Source organism: Danio rerio, chromosome 21, assembly GCF_049306965.1.
Source record: "Danio rerio strain Tuebingen ecotype United States chromosome 21, GRCz12tu, whole genome shotgun sequence".
In the NCBI taxonomy this organism is placed as follows: domain Eukaryota; kingdom Metazoa; phylum Chordata; class Actinopteri; order Cypriniformes; family Danionidae; genus Danio; species Danio rerio.
This window is the reverse complement of record NC_133196.1, coordinates 632,501-650,000: the sequence shown is the minus strand read 5'-3', so window position 1 is coordinate 650,000 and position 17,500 is coordinate 632,501. Positions and strand designations below refer to the sequence as shown.

Below are 17,500 nucleotides of genomic sequence, written 5' to 3'. Positions count from 1 at the left end.
TTATGTGCATCCCCGTTGCACGCATCCCAAGTTGCTGTCACAGACATGCTACTGTCAGGTTCTGAAAGCTTTATTTCTGAATGTTCTGTTCTTTTCAAATGCTCTCATGCTTGGATCATGGTTCTGAAAATATTAAGGAAAGATTCTGTATTTTGATGACATTTGGGAACGTGACGTTTAAATGTGCTCTAAACATGTGACATTTAAAAAAGAAAAAGAAAAGTTAAGCTAAAATGTTTTTAGGAAAAAGATGAAGATTGTTATGCTAACATACTTGATAAGTGAAGTTTATTCATAAACTAATTTGGAGAGGAGCACGTGATTATCATTGAATGCTGGTTCTGCATTAGCATACATGATCCACCAATCAGGCCAGTCCAAACCCACTATAAAGAGCCAGGGTTTTTTCACTGCAGTCATCTTCGATTTGAAGAATCCCCCTTCCACCTCTTCACCTATCCCTCAATAGGGCTGCACGGTGGCCCAGTGATTAGCACTGTTAGCAGTTCTAGTCCTTTAACAGGCTGGTGGTCGTTTCTATGCATGGTTTGCATGTTCTTCCCGTGCTCGCGTGGGTCCAACAACATGCACAACAAGTGAATTGATCAATCTAAATTTTGCACTACAGTTAATCTCTCACCCTGCAGCACATCTTTTCATAGCATGCAATTTTTAGTCATCTGTTTTTATCAAGGGGGAGTTGTCCAGATCTACCTGAGGTCAAGGCTCCCGTCCCGCCCTGCAAACGGGAGGGAGCCCAGGGCTCAAGGACCTTTTGAGCTCTGGGCTCTCTCCCGGGACAGCATGCCAAACTTGCTTATATCAATCATCAACTAAGTGTGAACTCTTGAATCTTGCTAGAAAAAAATCCAATTGACCAAAGTTTTATGTAGTGGACTGCAGTGAGAATATGAAATAAATAATAATGCTTTAAGCAATTATTTTTCCAGTTTACTCTTGTTAATTTACTAACATCTGCTTTTGGTGTGACCACACTGTACTGTGGCCCAAGATCCACCTTTGCACCATTTTTGAGAAAGTTTCCTCGTAGTTTGTTCATCTTGGAGAAGTTTCAACATTGATGGGTCAAAGCTCTAATCACCAACTAACACAAACCATGCTGCTGTCAAGTTCTGAAAGCTTTACTTCTGAAAGTTCTGTTCTTTTAAGAATGCTTTTATCAAGGTTCTGAAAATATTAAGGGAAGTTTCCGGTTTTTGGTGACATTTGGAAACATGACTTTAGATTGTGCTTTGAACATGTTGTGACATTTAGAAAGAAAAAAAATAGTTAAGCTAAAATGTTTTTAGGAAAAAGATGAGGATTATTACGCTAACATGTTTGATAAACTTGCAAGAAAAAAATCCAAAATGTTTTGAACAATTGACCAAAGTTTTATGTAGTGGACTATAGTGAGAATATGAAATAAATAATAATGCTTTAAGCAATTATTTTTCAGTTTACTCTTGTTAATTTACTAAATTCAGCTTTTGGTGTGACCACACTGTACTGTGGCCCAAGATCCACCTTTGCACCATTTTTGAGAAAGTTTCCTTGTAGTTTGTTGATCTTGGAGAAGTTTCTACCTTGATGGCTCAAAAGTCTAATCCCCAGCTGCTGTCATGTTCTGAAAGCTTTACTTCTGAATCTTCTGTTTTTTTAAGAATGTTTTTATCATGGTTATGAAAATATTAAGAGAACATTCCATTTTATGATTTTAGTAACGTTCCGGAATGTGACTTTAGAATGTGCTTAGAACACGTTGTGATATTTTCAGTTGAGCTAAAATGTTTAGGAAAAAGGCTATTTTTAAGATGAGGATTGTAATGCAAACATGTATAACAAACTTGCTAGAAAATTCTACATAATGCTTGGAAAAAACGACCTGTGAGGTCCTGTGAGAAGTTTTAGGTAGTGCTCTATTGCAAGAATATCAGGGAAAAATGCTTTAAGCAATTATGTTTCAGTTTACTCTTTTTAAGTAAATAAAATCATCACCTGCTGTGACCACACTGTACTGTGGCTAAAGATCCACCTCTGCACCATTTTTGAGAGTTTCTTAGAGAAGGTTCTACACTGATGGCTCAAATGTAAAAGCATTTTAGAATCAGTGATTCATGAACTGTCTAGTCTTTAGCAAACCACTGTACATACTGTGCATCACTTAAGGTGAGGTCGTCTACCAAATGAGCTTTGTTGTTATTGTTGTTTTGGCAAAAAAGTTTCTATTCGGCTTGCTTTGGTTTTTCAGTATGAAAATTCTCCAAAATGCTTAATACAATCAACCTGTAAGAGGTTTTATATAATAACGCTTGTAATAAGCAATTATTTTTCAGTTTACCCTTATCAACTAAATGAAATCATCATCTGTTGTGACCACACTGTACTGTGGCCCAAGTTCCACCTTTGCACCATTTTTGAGAAAGTTTCCTCGTAGTTTGTTCATCTTGGAGAAGTTTCAACATTGATGGCTCAAAGGTCTAATCACCAGCTAACACAAAACTTGTTGCTGTCATATTCTGAAAGCTTTACTTCTGAAAGTTCTGTTCTTTTAAGAATGCTTTTATCAAGGTTATGAAAATATTAAGGTTAATTTTGGTGACGTTTCGGAACATGACTTTAGAATGTGCTCTGAACACTTTGAGACAAAGGAGAAAGAATAGTTCAGCTAAAATGTTTTAGGAAAAAGGTTATTTTTTTAGATGAGGTTTGTAAGGCAAACATGTTTGAAAAATTTGCTAGAAAATAATCCAAAACACTTGAAATAACCGACCTGTGAAGTCCTGTGAGCAGTTTTATGTGGTACCCGATAGCGGAAATATAATGCTTTAAATGATTATTTTTCAGTTTACCCTTACTAACTAGATAAAGTCAGCTCTTGGTGTGACCACACTTTACTTCGACCAAAGATCCACCTTTGCACCATTTCTGAGAAAGTTTGCAGGTAGTTTGTTCAGTTTAGAATAAGGGATTCATGAAGCATCTTGTCTTTACCAACCACTGTGCATCATTTGGGTGAAGTCGTCTACCAAATGTGCTTTGTTGTTGTTGTTGTTGCGTTTGTTTTGGAAAAAAAGTTTTTATTCGACAAGCTTGCTTTGGTTTTTTAGTGGGAAAATTCCCCAAAATGCTTAAAACCACCAACCTGTGAGAGATTTCATATAATAACTCTTTAAACTGTTATTTTTCAGTTTACCCTCATCAACTAAATAAGTGTAAGTAAGTAGGTGAGCACACTTTACTTTGGCTTAAGATGCACATTTGCACCATTTTTGAGAAAGTTTCCTTGTTGTTTGTTTGTCTTGGAGAGGTTTCAACATTGATGGCTCAAAAGTGAAATGTTTTTGTGTAGCATCTAGCCTTTAGCAGACCACTGTACATACTGCACATCTCTCTAAATGAAAACATTTGCCAAAGGTTTTTCTTTAGGCGTTGTTTTGTAATGTTCTCAATGTTAAATGGTTGTTATTGTGGTTATACAATTATTAAGGGAAGACTCCATTTGAAGATGTTGCTGACATGGCTGTTGAATGTGCCCTTGAAAACACTAACAATTAAGAGTTTTTGTCTTGTTTCTAGTCCAAATATCTAAAAATGAAGTGATTTTTATTTATTTAAAACAAGCAAAGTAATGTTGTTTTGCTTTTAAATACCAGTTTTTAGTTTCCCCATTCGCTGATTATTTTGTTTTAAGGAAAATGTTGACTCTCAATACAACACATTATTTTTGCTTGCCTAGAAAATGCTTCATGATTTAAGAATTTTTAGATATTTGGACTAGAAACAAGACAAATCTCTGAGTAGGAAAGGCATTTTTTAAAGTCAGCTTAAGTGAATGTCCAACCAAAGTGTTTTAGGAAGTTCTTTTTAAAGATTTATGCCATCATTCTAGTAGTTTTTTGTTCATAACTTCATAAGCCTTATCGAAGGTTCCCAGTTCTCTCAGGATGATCCAGATGATTGTATTTGTGTTAGAGTTGCTCAGAAAAGCAGGATCAGATCCGGGCGCAGCTGAAACTGGAGCTCCAGACACAATGGAGGATCTGCCCTGGGACACTGGCGGTGTTGTTCAGCAGGAGGCCTGAAACCGGTGTCTGATTTTACACTTTCAGGCCACAGGTGATAAGCAGAGGTGTGAGAGAGCTCCGGTGTCTTCATTTCCTTCTCATCTAGCAGAAATTCCTGCCGTTCAGCCATCAAACCTGTTTTTCTCTGCTGCCGTGAGATCAGTGTAGCGTCAGGATGAATACAGCTTGAGCATATTTGGTGATTTTGGTTAAACATTTATGCATCGTCTGTGGTTGAGAGAGTACTGAAGAATATACTCAAGTAAAAGCACCATTGCTTGCCAATAAATGTAGTGTAATTAGAGTAAAAGTCTACTACTCAAAGTACAGTGCTCTGCTTAAATCAGTACACTGCACTTTGAAGATCAGTATTTGTATCCATGTCTCTGTGTACATAGCCAATATATTTATTTGGATGTTGCCAAGTTCTTCAGAGTAGTTACTACAGTGTTCTGAGAGGTGATTAGGGTTGTTTCAATGGTTGCTAGATGGTTGCTAAGGTCATCTTAAAGGTTGCTAAGTTGTTAGGTGTTTGCCAGGGTTTAGGTGGTTGCTTGGGTATTTCTAGGGATTTCTTATGGTGTTCTGAGTGGTTGCTAAGATGTTTTGAGAGGGGATTTGGGTGGTTTGAATGGTTGCCAGGGTTAAGGTGGTTGGTAGGGTATTCTGAGATGTTCCTGGGTATTTCCCAGGGGGTTCTGAGTGGTTGCTAAGATGTTTTGAGAGATTGCTAGATGGTTGTTAGGTGTTTTTCAGGGTGTTGGTGGTTGCTAGGGGTTCTGGGTGATTTCTAGGCAGATGCTAGGGTCTTCTAAACATTTTTAAGAAGTCTTGAGAGGTGGTTGGAGTGGTTGGAGGGCAGTTCCTAAGGTGTTTTGAGAGCTAGATGGTTGCTAAGTTGTTGTTGTTATGTGTTTGCTAGGGTTTAGGTGGTTGGTAAGGTGTTCTCGTGATTTCTAAGATGTGTTGAGAAGTGACTTGGTGTTGAGAAGTGACTTGAAAGTGGTTTGAGTGGTTGGAGGGCGGTTACTAAGGTGTTCTGAAAGGTTCCTAGATGGTTGCTAAGTTGTTTTTAGGTGTGTGCCTGGGTGTAGGGGGTTGCTAGAGCTTCCTGAGTGGTTTCTAGGCAGTTGCTTGGGTGTTCTAAGAGGTGGCTTGGGTGGTTGCTAAGATATTTTGAGGGGTTGCTAGATGGTTTCTAAGTTGTAAGTTGTTTGCCACATTGTAGGTGGTTGCTAGGATGTTCTGAGTGGTTTCTAGGCAGTTGTTAGGGTGTTCTGAGAGATTTCTAAATCTTGAGAGGTGCCTTGGGTGGTTTGAGTGGTTAGAGGGCGGTTCCTAAGGTGTTGTGAAAGGTTGTTAGATGTTTGCTAAGTTGTTGTTAGGTGTTTGCCAGATTGTAGGTGGTTGCTAGGGTGTTCTGAGTGGTTTCTATGCAGTTGCCAGGTTGTTCTGAGTGGTTGCTAATATGTTTTTAGAGGTGACTTGGGTGGTTTAAGGGATTAGAGGGCAGTTCCTATGGTGTTCTGAATGGTTGCTTAATTATTGTTAGGTGTTTGCCAGATTGTAGGAGGTTGCTAGGGTGTTATGAGTGATTTCTAGGCAGTTGCTAGGGTGTTCTAAACAATTTCTAAGAAGTCTTGAGCTGTGACTTGGGTGATTTGAGTCCTTGGAGAGCAGTTGCTAAGGTGTTTTGAGAGGTTGCTAGATGGTTAATAAGTTGTTGATGGGTGTTAAGGGGGTTGTTGGGCTGTTCTGTTGGGTCTAGGGATTTCCTAGGGTGTTCTGAATGGTTGCTAAGATGTTTTGAGAGGTGACTTGGGTGGTTTGAGTGGTTGGAGGGTGGTTCCTAAGGTGTTCTGAGAGGTTGCTAAGTTGTTGTTAGGTGTTTGCCAGGGTTTAGGTGGTTGCTAAGGTGTTCTAAGTGGTTTCTAGGCAGTTTCTACAGTCTTCTGAGTAGTTGCTAGGATCTGTTGAGAGGTGGTTTGAGTGGTTGGTAGGCAGTTGGTAAAGTGTTGTGAGAGGTTGTTAGTAGTTGTGAAGTTGTTGCTAGGATGTGGGTAGTTGCTAGGCGTTTCTGAGTGGATTCTAGGCAGTTGCTAGGGTGTTCTGAGTGGTTGCTACAATGTTTTGAGAGGTGACTTCGGTGGTTTGAGCGGTTGCTAGACAGTTGGCAGGTTGTTGCTAGGGTGCTCGCCACAGTTTTGATGGTTGCTAGAGTGTTCTGCGTGATTTTTAGGCAGTTGCTAGGGTGTTCTGAGTGGTTGCTAGGTAGTTGCTGAAGTGTTTGGAGTTGTTGCTAGGTGGTTGCTGAGGTGTTCTGAGTGATTCACACTAAAATAATGGTTGGTGTGAATTTTAGCAACCAGGATTTGATTGGACCATGCACAGAAGGCTCAGGAGTATTGTTTTTCCACATTTTTATCATCACATGATCTGTTCCAATCACATGACTTCACTGATGCACATGCTGGGGTTTCTTCAGTGAAAGTGTTTGCATCTTGTTTTCTTATCAGGTATGGTGTTTATTCCACTCAGCTCTGCACATCAGATGTATGTGCAGCCAGTTTTGAGAATTGATGCACATCTTGGTGTCTCCATCAAGCATTTTTGGATGTGATATTTCAGAAATGCACATAAGAACAGCTGGATGGAAACATGGCTACTGATATTAATCCCAGAAATGGGAAGTGAAAACATTTGAAGGCATTGCATTTCTAGCATGTTCATATTGTATGATCATGCTGCATCAGTCACTTTGAGTTTTAAAAACAATCGCAAATCTTCCTCTTGGCAGTGTTTGAGTCTCCTTTACTGGTAAACTGACTGATTTAGTTTGAAACACCAGTGGAGCAGTGTCGTGCACAGCGCAGTGTGTTCTGTGTGTGTTTTACACTCCTCAAGGTTTTCAGTAATGTGTCGCTCTGCTCTAAACACATAAACACTGGCCTTGACTCTCGCCTTTTGCAGAAATCAGCCACAGAACCTGTGAGTCCTGATGAATGAAGCATCTGTGTTGTTGATTTCTGTCAGATCTGCTGCTATAATCACTCACATTTCTGTCCTTGCCACACAGATCAGATGGAGAATAAACCGAGGAAAGAAAAGCAGGTTCACACTCAGTGCATGAAGAGCTGCTTTTATATAGAGAGAAAGGAGAAAGATATGAGACTTGGCACTGCGCCAGGTTTATTATATACGAGTTGACCCATCACACATCTCCCTTTTACATTAATATTCTCTACAGGATGCCTCACAGTCAAAAACTGAAGATCACACACTACACACAAACATGTCAGGGGGAAAATATTAATTACAATTGTAATAGAAAGGAAATATCAAGACACAACATTAAACAGACGATTTAGTTGAAATTTAGTAGTTATTTTATTTTTTATATAAGTTTAAATGTATTCTCTTTCTATTCCTAAAGATGTTCGGTGACCAAACTTCTAATTTAATTCATTTATCTGTTTAATAAAGCAGTTCTGTTTAAATGCACCACAATATATTGCCTTTATGCCATTGATAAATTGATAAAAATATATTGATTTTCAAAAAGGGGTGTACTGTGAACTGTATTTATATAATACGAGTATATGATTTAAATTTACCAGAATAGCTTTAGAAAGTCTGGAGCCCTTTTCTAAAATATTTTAAAGAGATACCAATATTTAAAGCATTCATTCATTCATTCATTCATTCATTCATTCTGTCTTTTAGTAATTTATTTATTCAGTCAATTGTTTAATTGTGAATTTATGAAGTCATTAATTTGATCATTCATTCATTCAATTATTTATTCATTTTTTCTCTTATTCATTCGATTATTTAATCATTCATTCATTCTTATTCAATTGTTTATTCATTAATTCATTCAATTATTTATTTATTCAATGAATTATTCATTTGTCCATTCGTTTGTGTGACTGTGAATTAATGAAAAAGAATTTAAAAATACCAATTTTTAAAGCATTCATTCATTCAATTATTCAGTCATTTAATAAATCATTTGTTCAATTATACATTCATTAATTTAAAAGATTATTCATTCAATTTCATTCATTAAATTATTTGTTCATTCAATTTTGCATTCATTAATTTATTCAGTCATTCTTTCAATTATACATTCATTCATTAATTTATTCATTTTTTTGTTCATTCAATTTTGCATTCATTAATTTATTAAATTATTCATTGAGTTCACATTCATTAATTTATTAATTCAATTATACATTCATTCATGTATTCATTCAATTATACATTCATTAATTAATTTATTCAATTATTTGTTTATTCCAATTTTCGGTTATTCAATTTTGCATTCATTAATTTATTCAATTATTTATTGTGTTATACATTCATTAATTGATTTAATCAATTATACATTCATTAATTTATTCAATCATTCATTCATTCAATTATACATTCGGTCATAAATTTGGTCAATTATTTGTTTATTCAATTATATGGTCCTTCATTAATTTATTCAGTTATTAATTCTCCAATTTTCATTCATTCATTTATTTAATTATTCATTCAGTCAGTTATACATTCATTTTTTCAATTATACATTCAATTATCAATTATCTGTTCATTCAATTATACATTAATTTATTGATTAATTCATTTATTCAATCAATTGTACATTCAATTATTCATTTGTTAATTCAATTATTCATTTAATTACACATTCATTCAATTTTCCATTAATTATTCAGTCAGTTATTCATTAATTCATTCACTTATTCAATTCTGCTGCAGATTTTCATCAAAACATTTCTATTGTTTTCTGAAATATTGCAATGTTCCCAATAAATGCAACAGTGATTGAGCATGAGTTTTTGGCAGCTGTCTGTGTGTGCGTGCCTGCGTGTGTGTGTATTAATGAAAAAGTATTGATCAGGGAGCGAATGGTCCTGTGTTTCAGCTGATTGATTGGCACGGCTGCTCTCGGCTGTTCTCGGGTCACAGATATAATAATGCCACACATCCCATAATCCAGCATCTCCGAGCGCTCCTCATCCCTCGGCGGATTCACTCAATCTTATTTCAGAAGAACTCGATGCAATCTGATGAACATGCGGATGTAAATACCGGCCCGGCCCGCGGGTGTGTGTGTGCTTCAGACCAGGCTTATCCCCACCGCATCAAAAAATGGAACAAATCAGCCCATAATCCCTCCTCAGCTATTGTTCCTCAAGCAGACTGACCACTGCACCGAAATACAGACTGAGATTCTTCCGCTGTGTCCCAATTTCAGACGGCTTTTGTCTTTCCGGGAAATGCTTCATAGCGAAGTGCACTTTCTAGACCCCACTGTTCGGACTACAGTTGTTTCTTATAGGGGACGCCTAAATTTATTTGAATAAATTGAATTTTAAGTAGTTTTTTATTATTTATTTAAATTAATTTACTTTTGTTTATTATGATTTTTGTTTGTTTTTTATAGAACATTTTAGTTGTTTAATTTACTTTATTTGGCTATCATTCACTTATGGTGGCGTTGTCAGTCAATTAGGAACTATCAGGTCTTTGGGAACTATCAGGTCTTTAGGAACTATCAGTCCTTTGGGAGCTCTGTCCTTTAGTAGCTATCAGTCCTTTAGGGTGGAGCTATCAGTCATTTAGGGGTAAAGCTATTACTCATTGAGCGGAGCAATTAGTCATTTAGAAGGCGGGGCTATTAGTTCTTTATGGGCGGGGCTATCAGTCCTTTAGAGGAGGAACTATCAGTCATGTAGGGTGGTGCAATCAGTCCTTTAGGGGGCAGAACTATCAGTCTTTTAGGGGGTGGAGCTATCAATCCTTTAGGGGTGGAGGAATCAGTCTTTTCAGGTGGAGTTATCAGACATTTAGGGCGGAGCTATCAGTACTGTAGGGTGGTGCAATCAGTCCTTTAGGGGTGAGCAGTCAGTTTTTTATGGCGTTGCAATCAGTCCTATAGGGTGAAGCTAGCAGTCCTGTAGGGTGGTGCTATCAGTCCTGTAGGGTGGTGCTATCAGTCTTAGGGTGCGGAGCTATCAGTCCTTTAGGACAGAGCTATCAGTCCTTTGGGACGGAGATATCCATCTTTAGGGTGGAGCTATCAGTCATTTAGGGCGGAGCTATCAGGTGCTATGGGCAGAGCTATGCGGTGCACTCAGTCCTATGAAGTGGAGCTATCAGTCCTGAAGGGTGATGCTATCAGTCTTTTATGATGGAGCTATCAGTCCTGAAGGGCAGTGCTATCAGTCCTGTAGGGTGGTGCTATCAGTCTTTCAGGGGGCGGAGCTATTATTTCTGTAGAGGGCGAAGCTATCAATCTTTTAGGGTGGAACTATCAGTTCTGTAGGGCATTACAATCAGTCGTTTAGGGTGTAGATATATCAATCCTTTAGGGGGCGTAGCTATCAGTCCTTTAGGGGCGGTGCACTCAGTCCTATGGGGTGGAGCTATCAGACCTGAAGGTTGGTGCTATCAGACCTTTAGGGCGGAGCTTTCAGTCCTGTAGGCTGGTCTTATCAGTCTTTTAGGGTGGAGCTATCTGGACTGTAGTATGGTGCAATCAGTCCTTTAGGGCGGGCTATAAGGGCGTGTCTCATTTCTGCTCTGTTTGATCTGATACATTTTTTTCTAATTTCCAAATCTTTTTCAAGTGGACGTACGTTACAATAGAGGAAAAAAGAACAATCTTAACTTCTATTTTGTGCTGACGTTTCATTAAGACTTTAGACATTAGTATTCACTTTATACTTGTACTCATCCAGCGGTCTCTCTCTCTCTCCAGGTTTCCCTGATTCTCCAGGGAGTGTTGAGCGATGGAAGGGCTGCAGTGCGATGGCTGTGATTTTCGTGCAGAGTCGTATGAGGAGCTGAAGGCTCACATCCGGGACATCCACACTGCCTTCCTGCAGCCCGCAGAGGTGCAAGACGGAGACGGAGACGAGACCCCGAAACGCTCCAGATCCACATCACTGAGCCAAACTGAGGATGAGGAGGACTCCACCAACCAGGAGAGAGACCCACTGAAGGAGGAAACAGGTTACCACTATGTTTATTAAAGTCAGGGTTACAATTACTGGGGGGTGGGGGTTGGTTATGGTTTGACTACCCTATATATTGCTTTATCCCCTTTTAAAGACGTTGAAATTAGATGTGGGGTGGGGTGGGGGGTGTCTGGAAAATAGTGTGCACTGATCTGTATCTGCAATAATAATAATATGTTAATAATATTATAAGATGCCTTTCATTGCATGTTGCAGCATCGTCTGTTGTTAGGACACATTTTTAACACTCTGAAAGTACAGAAACTACATCAGAAGAAAGTCATGTTGCACTTCATTCTTGTGTGAAATTGAAGCACTCAACATTTTTCTTTGTCTGTTTATGTTTTAGGTGTCTCCTCCTTTAACAAAGACTTTGGGCACTTCTCCGGTTCAAAGCAAGCCAAACACAACCCGTCAGCAAAACCTTCAAACAAAACCACAGCTCCGTTTTTTCAGTGCAAGTTCTGCGTGCGCTACTTCAGATCCAGCTCTCTTCTTAGTGAGCACACCAGGAAGGTTCATGGTGAAGCAGGCGATGAAAGATCCCTCAAAACTCCCAAGCAGGCCAGCTCTTCAATGCACAATGCAGTAGGAACAGTCTTTTCCTGCCAATATTGCACGTATAAATCCCCACACAGAGCACGGATTCTGAAACACCAGAAGGTGCATCATAAAGAAGCTCCTACAGGCCTCTCAGCTCCCCCTGCTGACGCGGAGGTTCTGGATTTGGACTCTGATGTCTCCTCAATTGAGGAACTAAGTGAAGATTCACCAGGGGATGTAGAACGGCATGTACTGGAGTCTATGATTAAACCCCAATCAAAAGGAGGCTTTAACTGTGAATGGTGTGGCTTTCAGACTTCACAAAGGCAGCAGCTAGCTGATCACATGATGAAGAAACACCGTAACATGGTGAAGATCATGGTGTCTTTGCAGCAACCTAAAGTGCAAGATGGAAGTGCAGGATCCAGCAAATCAGACTCCGCTTCGTCCAGGAGAAGCACTCCAACCTCCAATTTAAACCTGAATGATATAGCGGGCAATGAAAGTTCTTCAGCAAATGCCTCTTCAGTTAAAGGATCTGGCAACGCATCACTTAAGGCCAGTTCAGGGATATCAAGTTTTCAGTACTCACAGCTCACATCAAAAATACCTAACAGCACAGGATCTTCCATACTGTCAGAGAGATCGACTTTCGCCATGTCAGACATATCCAGGTCTGGCATGGATCTCGATGCCAGTGTGCTGAATGATTCCAGAAGCAGTTCAGATGATGAACTCTGTGACATGGATGACGCTAATAACACAGAGTCGGCTAAGGATTCAGCTAAGCTGCTTCTGTCTGAGGAGGATAATGACTTGCTTGAAACAAAAGGAGTTCCATTCAGAAGACACATGAACCGGTTCCAGTGCCCTTTCTGCTCCTTTTTGACCATGCACCGGCGTAGTATTTCCCGTCACATAGAAAACATACATCTATCTGGCAAAGCCACGGTGTATAAATGCGATTCATGCCCCTTTCTTTGCACCAACCCACTGAAACTTGACGCGCACAAGCAATGTCACAGTGGGTCTTCCGAATGGGACACCATGGACCTGACTAGTGGAAGTCCTGAAGGTCAAGCCGAATGCTCCGAGCCGGTGAATGGAGGAAACGGCAGCTCCAAAATCAATGGGAAAAAGTCCAGTGGAGGGGAGGAGCAACAGGGTCCTCACCGGTGCTCACTGTGCAACTTCTCCACCATCACACTCAAAGGTCTACGTGTCCACCAGCAACACAAACACTCATACTGTGATGGAACACAAGTCCCTGGCCAAGAGGGTTTATCCACTGAGCAGCAAGATTCTGAATCCGAGTCTTGTGGTTCCACAAGCTTTGTACAAAAAACTCAAACCTCAATTCTTGGATTTTCAACCAAGAAGCACCTTATTGGGAAGACTGCAAGAAAGTCCATAAACGATTTGCCCTTAGATCTCTCTCCCGTCAAAAAACGGACAAGGATTGATGAAATTGCAAATAATCTCCAGAGCAAGATTAGTCAAAGCCAGCAGCATGAGGATGTGATTAACCTCGAGGAGATGGATGATGATGTTGAGGAGAATGGCAATCACATTGATGCAGAAGCAAGCAAAGACAGAGATTCGTCTAATGCTCGAAGCCAGCACTACATGTTCAACACTCAGCACCTTCATGGTAGGAATTCTGGAGGTCTTCCAACAGAACGTGGTGTTGGGAAAAGAAAGCGAAGCCTGCAGTCTAAACTCAGCTCAAGAAACCTTCCAGTTCAACTAACCATTTCTGATGATGAAGACAGTTACAATGGCTCCTTGGAGTCTAAACATGCTCAAGATCAAAGCAGTCAAGATGGCAGAGAAATGCACCAGGAGAATGTTGAATACACTGCGGAACCTGGGAACCTGTTCTACTGCAAACACTGCGAGTACCAAAACAAGTCTGCTCGCAGCGTCAGCACACACTACCAGAGGATGCACCCGTACATCAAGTTTAGCTTCAGATACATCCTGGACCCAGAGGATCAGAGCGCAGTCTTCCGTTGTCTCGAGTGCTTCATTGAATATAACAACTTTAATGATCTGCACCAGCACTATATGACCCATCATCCAGAAGCAAGCAACGTCTTAAACTTTAACCAGCCAGATCTTGTGTATATGTGTCGTTTTTGTTCCTACACAAGTCCAAATGTGCGTAGCCTGATGCCCCATTATCAAAGGATGCACCCTTCGGTGAAGATCAACAATGCTATGATCTTCTCAAGCTATATGGTCGATCAGCCTCATAAGGGTGCGACTGAGTCGCAAACACTGAGAGAAATCTTGAATTCTGGCCCAAAGAGTTTTAGCTCCACCTCATCTGGGTCCAGATCGTCATCCAGCCCTGCTCTCAAAAGCATTTCCAAAACGCCAGAAGCAAATGCAGAGGTTGAAACACTTCGAGAAAGCCTGGGGGGCAATGTGGTGGTGTATGACTGTGATGTCTGTTCGTTCTCAAGTCCCAACATGCACTCAGTACTGGTCCATTATCAAAAGAAGCATCCCGAGCAAAAGGCCTCATACTTCCGCATACAGAAGACCATGCGGGTCATTTCTGTCGAGCGAGCACAGATGGCCAGCAATTCAACCTACAGCCTGACCAGCACTCCTAAGTCTTCAAACCCCATCCTGCCTGTGCCTCTGGATGAGGATGTTTACTACTGCAAACACTGTGTCTACAACAACCGCTCTGTCGTGGGCGTTCTGGTCCACTACCAAAAGAGACATCCGGAGATTAAAGTAACAGCAAAGTACATAAAACAGGCACCTCCAACCCCTGGACTGCTGAAACTCATGGATGAGCTACAAATCGCCCCGCCTAAACAATTTCTGAAGCAGTTTAGCAACAACGGCATTGAAGGGTCTGGTAATTCCAACACTAAAGGAGCATCCGACAAGGGGGAACCAGAAATGCTGTTTTTCTGTCAGCACTGCGACTACGGGAACCGCACTGTGAAGGGGGTGTTGATTCACTACCAGAAGAAACATAGAGACGTGAAGGCCAATGCAGACCTCGTTCGTAGACACACCGCTGTGGTCCAGAGTCAGAGAGAGCGAGCGCAGATGATCCAATCGGGAAGTTCTACATCCACTTCTACTGTAGCTACTGAAGCTGAAAAATCCAGGTCGTTGCGATCTTTGAAGTGTAGACACTGTCCATACACTTCTCCTTATGTGTATGCCTTGAAGAAGCATCTAAAGAAGGATCATCCTACTGTGAAGGCCACAGCTATGACTATCTTACACTGGGCTTATCAGGACGGCGTGCTGGAGGCTGGTTATCACTGTGAGTGGTGCATCTATTCCCACGCTGAACCAAGTGGGCTGCTCATGCATTACCAAAGACGCCACCCTGAGCACAATGTGGACTACACGTACATGGCCAGCAAGCTGTGGGCTGGTCCTGATTCTTCCACAAGCAGGCAAGCTGGGAATTCTGAAACAAAGCATTATCAGTGTAGAGATTGCGCCTTTGAGGCATGCTCCATTTGGGACATTACTAACCATTATCAAGCAGTGCACCCTTGGGCCATCAAAGGTGACGAGTCTGTTCTCATCGACATTATCAAAGGAAACAAAGCACCAGATAAGCAGCTCCCACAACAAACCAAAGCACATGCTTCGATGTCCAGTCCGTTCAATAGTCACCATCAGGAAGATGTTGCAGTTGAAATGAATCGGCCACCTCTAGATCGGCAGCCAAATCTATCTCTGTCTGCCACCTCGTCGATCTCAAACAACCCTTACCAGTGCACCGTCTGCTTGTCTGAGTACAATAGTCTTCATGGACTTCTGACCCACTACGGCAAGAAACACCCAGGCATGAAAGTGAAAGCTGCTGACTTTGCTCAGGAAGCGGACATCAACCCTAGCTCGGTTTACAAGTGCAGACATTGTCCGTATGTGAACTCCCGAATACACGGGGTTCTCACACACTATCAAAAACGCCATCCATCAATTAAAGTCACCGCTGAAGACTTTGTTGATGATGTTGAGCAAGTAAACGAGGTGTCGAGTGAGAACGAAGAGCGATCTAAAACCCAGAGGCAAGGCTACGGCGCATACCGCTGCAAGATGTGTCCTTACACACATGGCACTTTAGAAAAACTCAAAATACACTATGAGAAATACCATAATCAGCCTGCTGCACACATGTTTAAAGCAAGTAACATACAGTCGCCAACTGGAAGGGATGATTTAGTGGCCGAATGCAGCACTAGCAGTCAACCCGAAGTTCCGGAGGTGTGTGACTATAACGTACCAATTTCCGAAGTCGCAAAAAGCGATAAGCATGCAGTGTTTAAATGTCAGCTGTGCAAATACTTCTGCTCCACCAGGAAGGGCATTGCCCGCCACTACCGTATCAAGCATAATAATGTCCGAGCACAGCCAGAAGGGAAGAATAACGTCTTTAAATGCGCTCTCTGCTCTTACACCAACCCCATCCGCAAAGGCCTCGCGGCACACTACCAAAAACGCCACGACATTGATGCATACTACACACATTGCTTGGCAGCTTCCAAGACTGTGACTGAGAAACCAAATAAAGTGATGTTGCCCCTGGCGTCAGAAGCCGATTCTTCGGGGATGAGCGAGGAGTTACGGCAAGCGGTGGACCGAAGGAAATGTTCGCTTTGCTCCTTCCAGGCTTTCAGCAGGAAGAGTATAGTTTCTCATTACATAAAGCGCCACCCAGGAGTCTTTCCAAAAAAGCAGGCCGCCAGCAAACTGGGCCGATACTTCACTATGATCTACCCCAAGGACGCGGAAGAATCTCCTATAGTGGAGAACGTGGAGATAGTTGAAGTGAAGGATGAGGTGGAGCCTGAAGGAGAGGTCGACTGGCTGCCCTTTAAATGTCTGAAATGCTTCAAACTCTCGTTTAATGCGGAGGAGCTGCTGGTGATGCATTACAACGACTGTCACGACAAGGAACTGAAGCGGGATTTCGTCACCGTCCCGAGCCCTGTAGAAGATGGCACTGAGCTCTACCAATGCACACACTGTGAAATCAAGTTCCTGACTCTTCCAGAACTCAGCATCCATCTCACGAACCACAACGAGGACTTTCAGAAAAAAGCCATGCGGATGGAAAGGAGAAAACAGCTTCAGAGCAAGCAGAAGACGGTCGAGCCGCCGGAAGCCAAACCAGAGATTAAGGTGAGCTTGAACACAGAGTTGGTATATTAGGTTATTTGTAGAATTACTTGTAGATTACTACAACTATTTGTAGAAGTCATGATAAGTGCTGCCAAATGATTTCCAGTGTGCACCTTGGTGTCAAAACAGCACCAGAATCCAACAAAAATAATCAATTTGATGTCCAAACCTTGAAGTCCATTTGACAGATATAGATGCCCTTTTGATCACCAAAATAAAGACAAAAAGTATAATAATATATGGAATATTTTATAATCATCTGAAAGCTTCAGTTGCAAACTACAAATCTATATGTATCTGTATAGATCAGGGGTGCCCAGATTTGGTCCAGGAGAGCCGGTGTCCTGCAAAGTGTAGTTCCAACCCCAATCAGACACAACTGGGATAGCTATTCAAGCTTTTACTAGGCTTTCTAGAAACATATGTTCAGATGTTTTGAGGCAAGTTGGAGCTAAAATTTGCAGGACCCCCCTGGAACGAGTTCGGGCACCCCTGGTATAGATAAAATCCATGCATGTAAACTACATTGATGTCAAAATGACCATGATCAAAAATGAAATTGCCATCTGACATCAAACAAAAATCAATTACGTGAAATTATTTGAAGAAATTTGATGTGTTTTTTGACACCAATGTTATGTAAGTTTTGACATCAAAGTAGTTCACATGCATTGCAGTAATGTAAAATCCAGT

General features: G+C 41.0%; 1 protein-coding gene across 6 annotated transcripts in view; it reads left to right on the top strand.

The window, feature by feature from the left end:
• Positions 1 to 17,500, top strand: part of znf462 (zinc finger protein 462) — a 79,645-nt gene that overhangs the window by 37,686 nt on the left and 24,459 nt on the right. For all 6 annotated transcript variants that reach the window (XM_073935599.1, XM_068215945.2, XM_021468939.3 and 3 more), the window contains exons 2-3: positions 10,837 to 11,090; positions 11,445 to 16,807. In XM_073935599.1, the coding sequence (XP_073791700.1) occupies positions 10,868 to 11,090; positions 11,445 to 16,807 (5,586 nt within the window). In that variant the 5' untranslated portion in view covers positions 10,837 to 10,867. The remainder of the gene's footprint in view (positions 1 to 10,836; positions 11,091 to 11,444; positions 16,808 to 17,500) is intronic.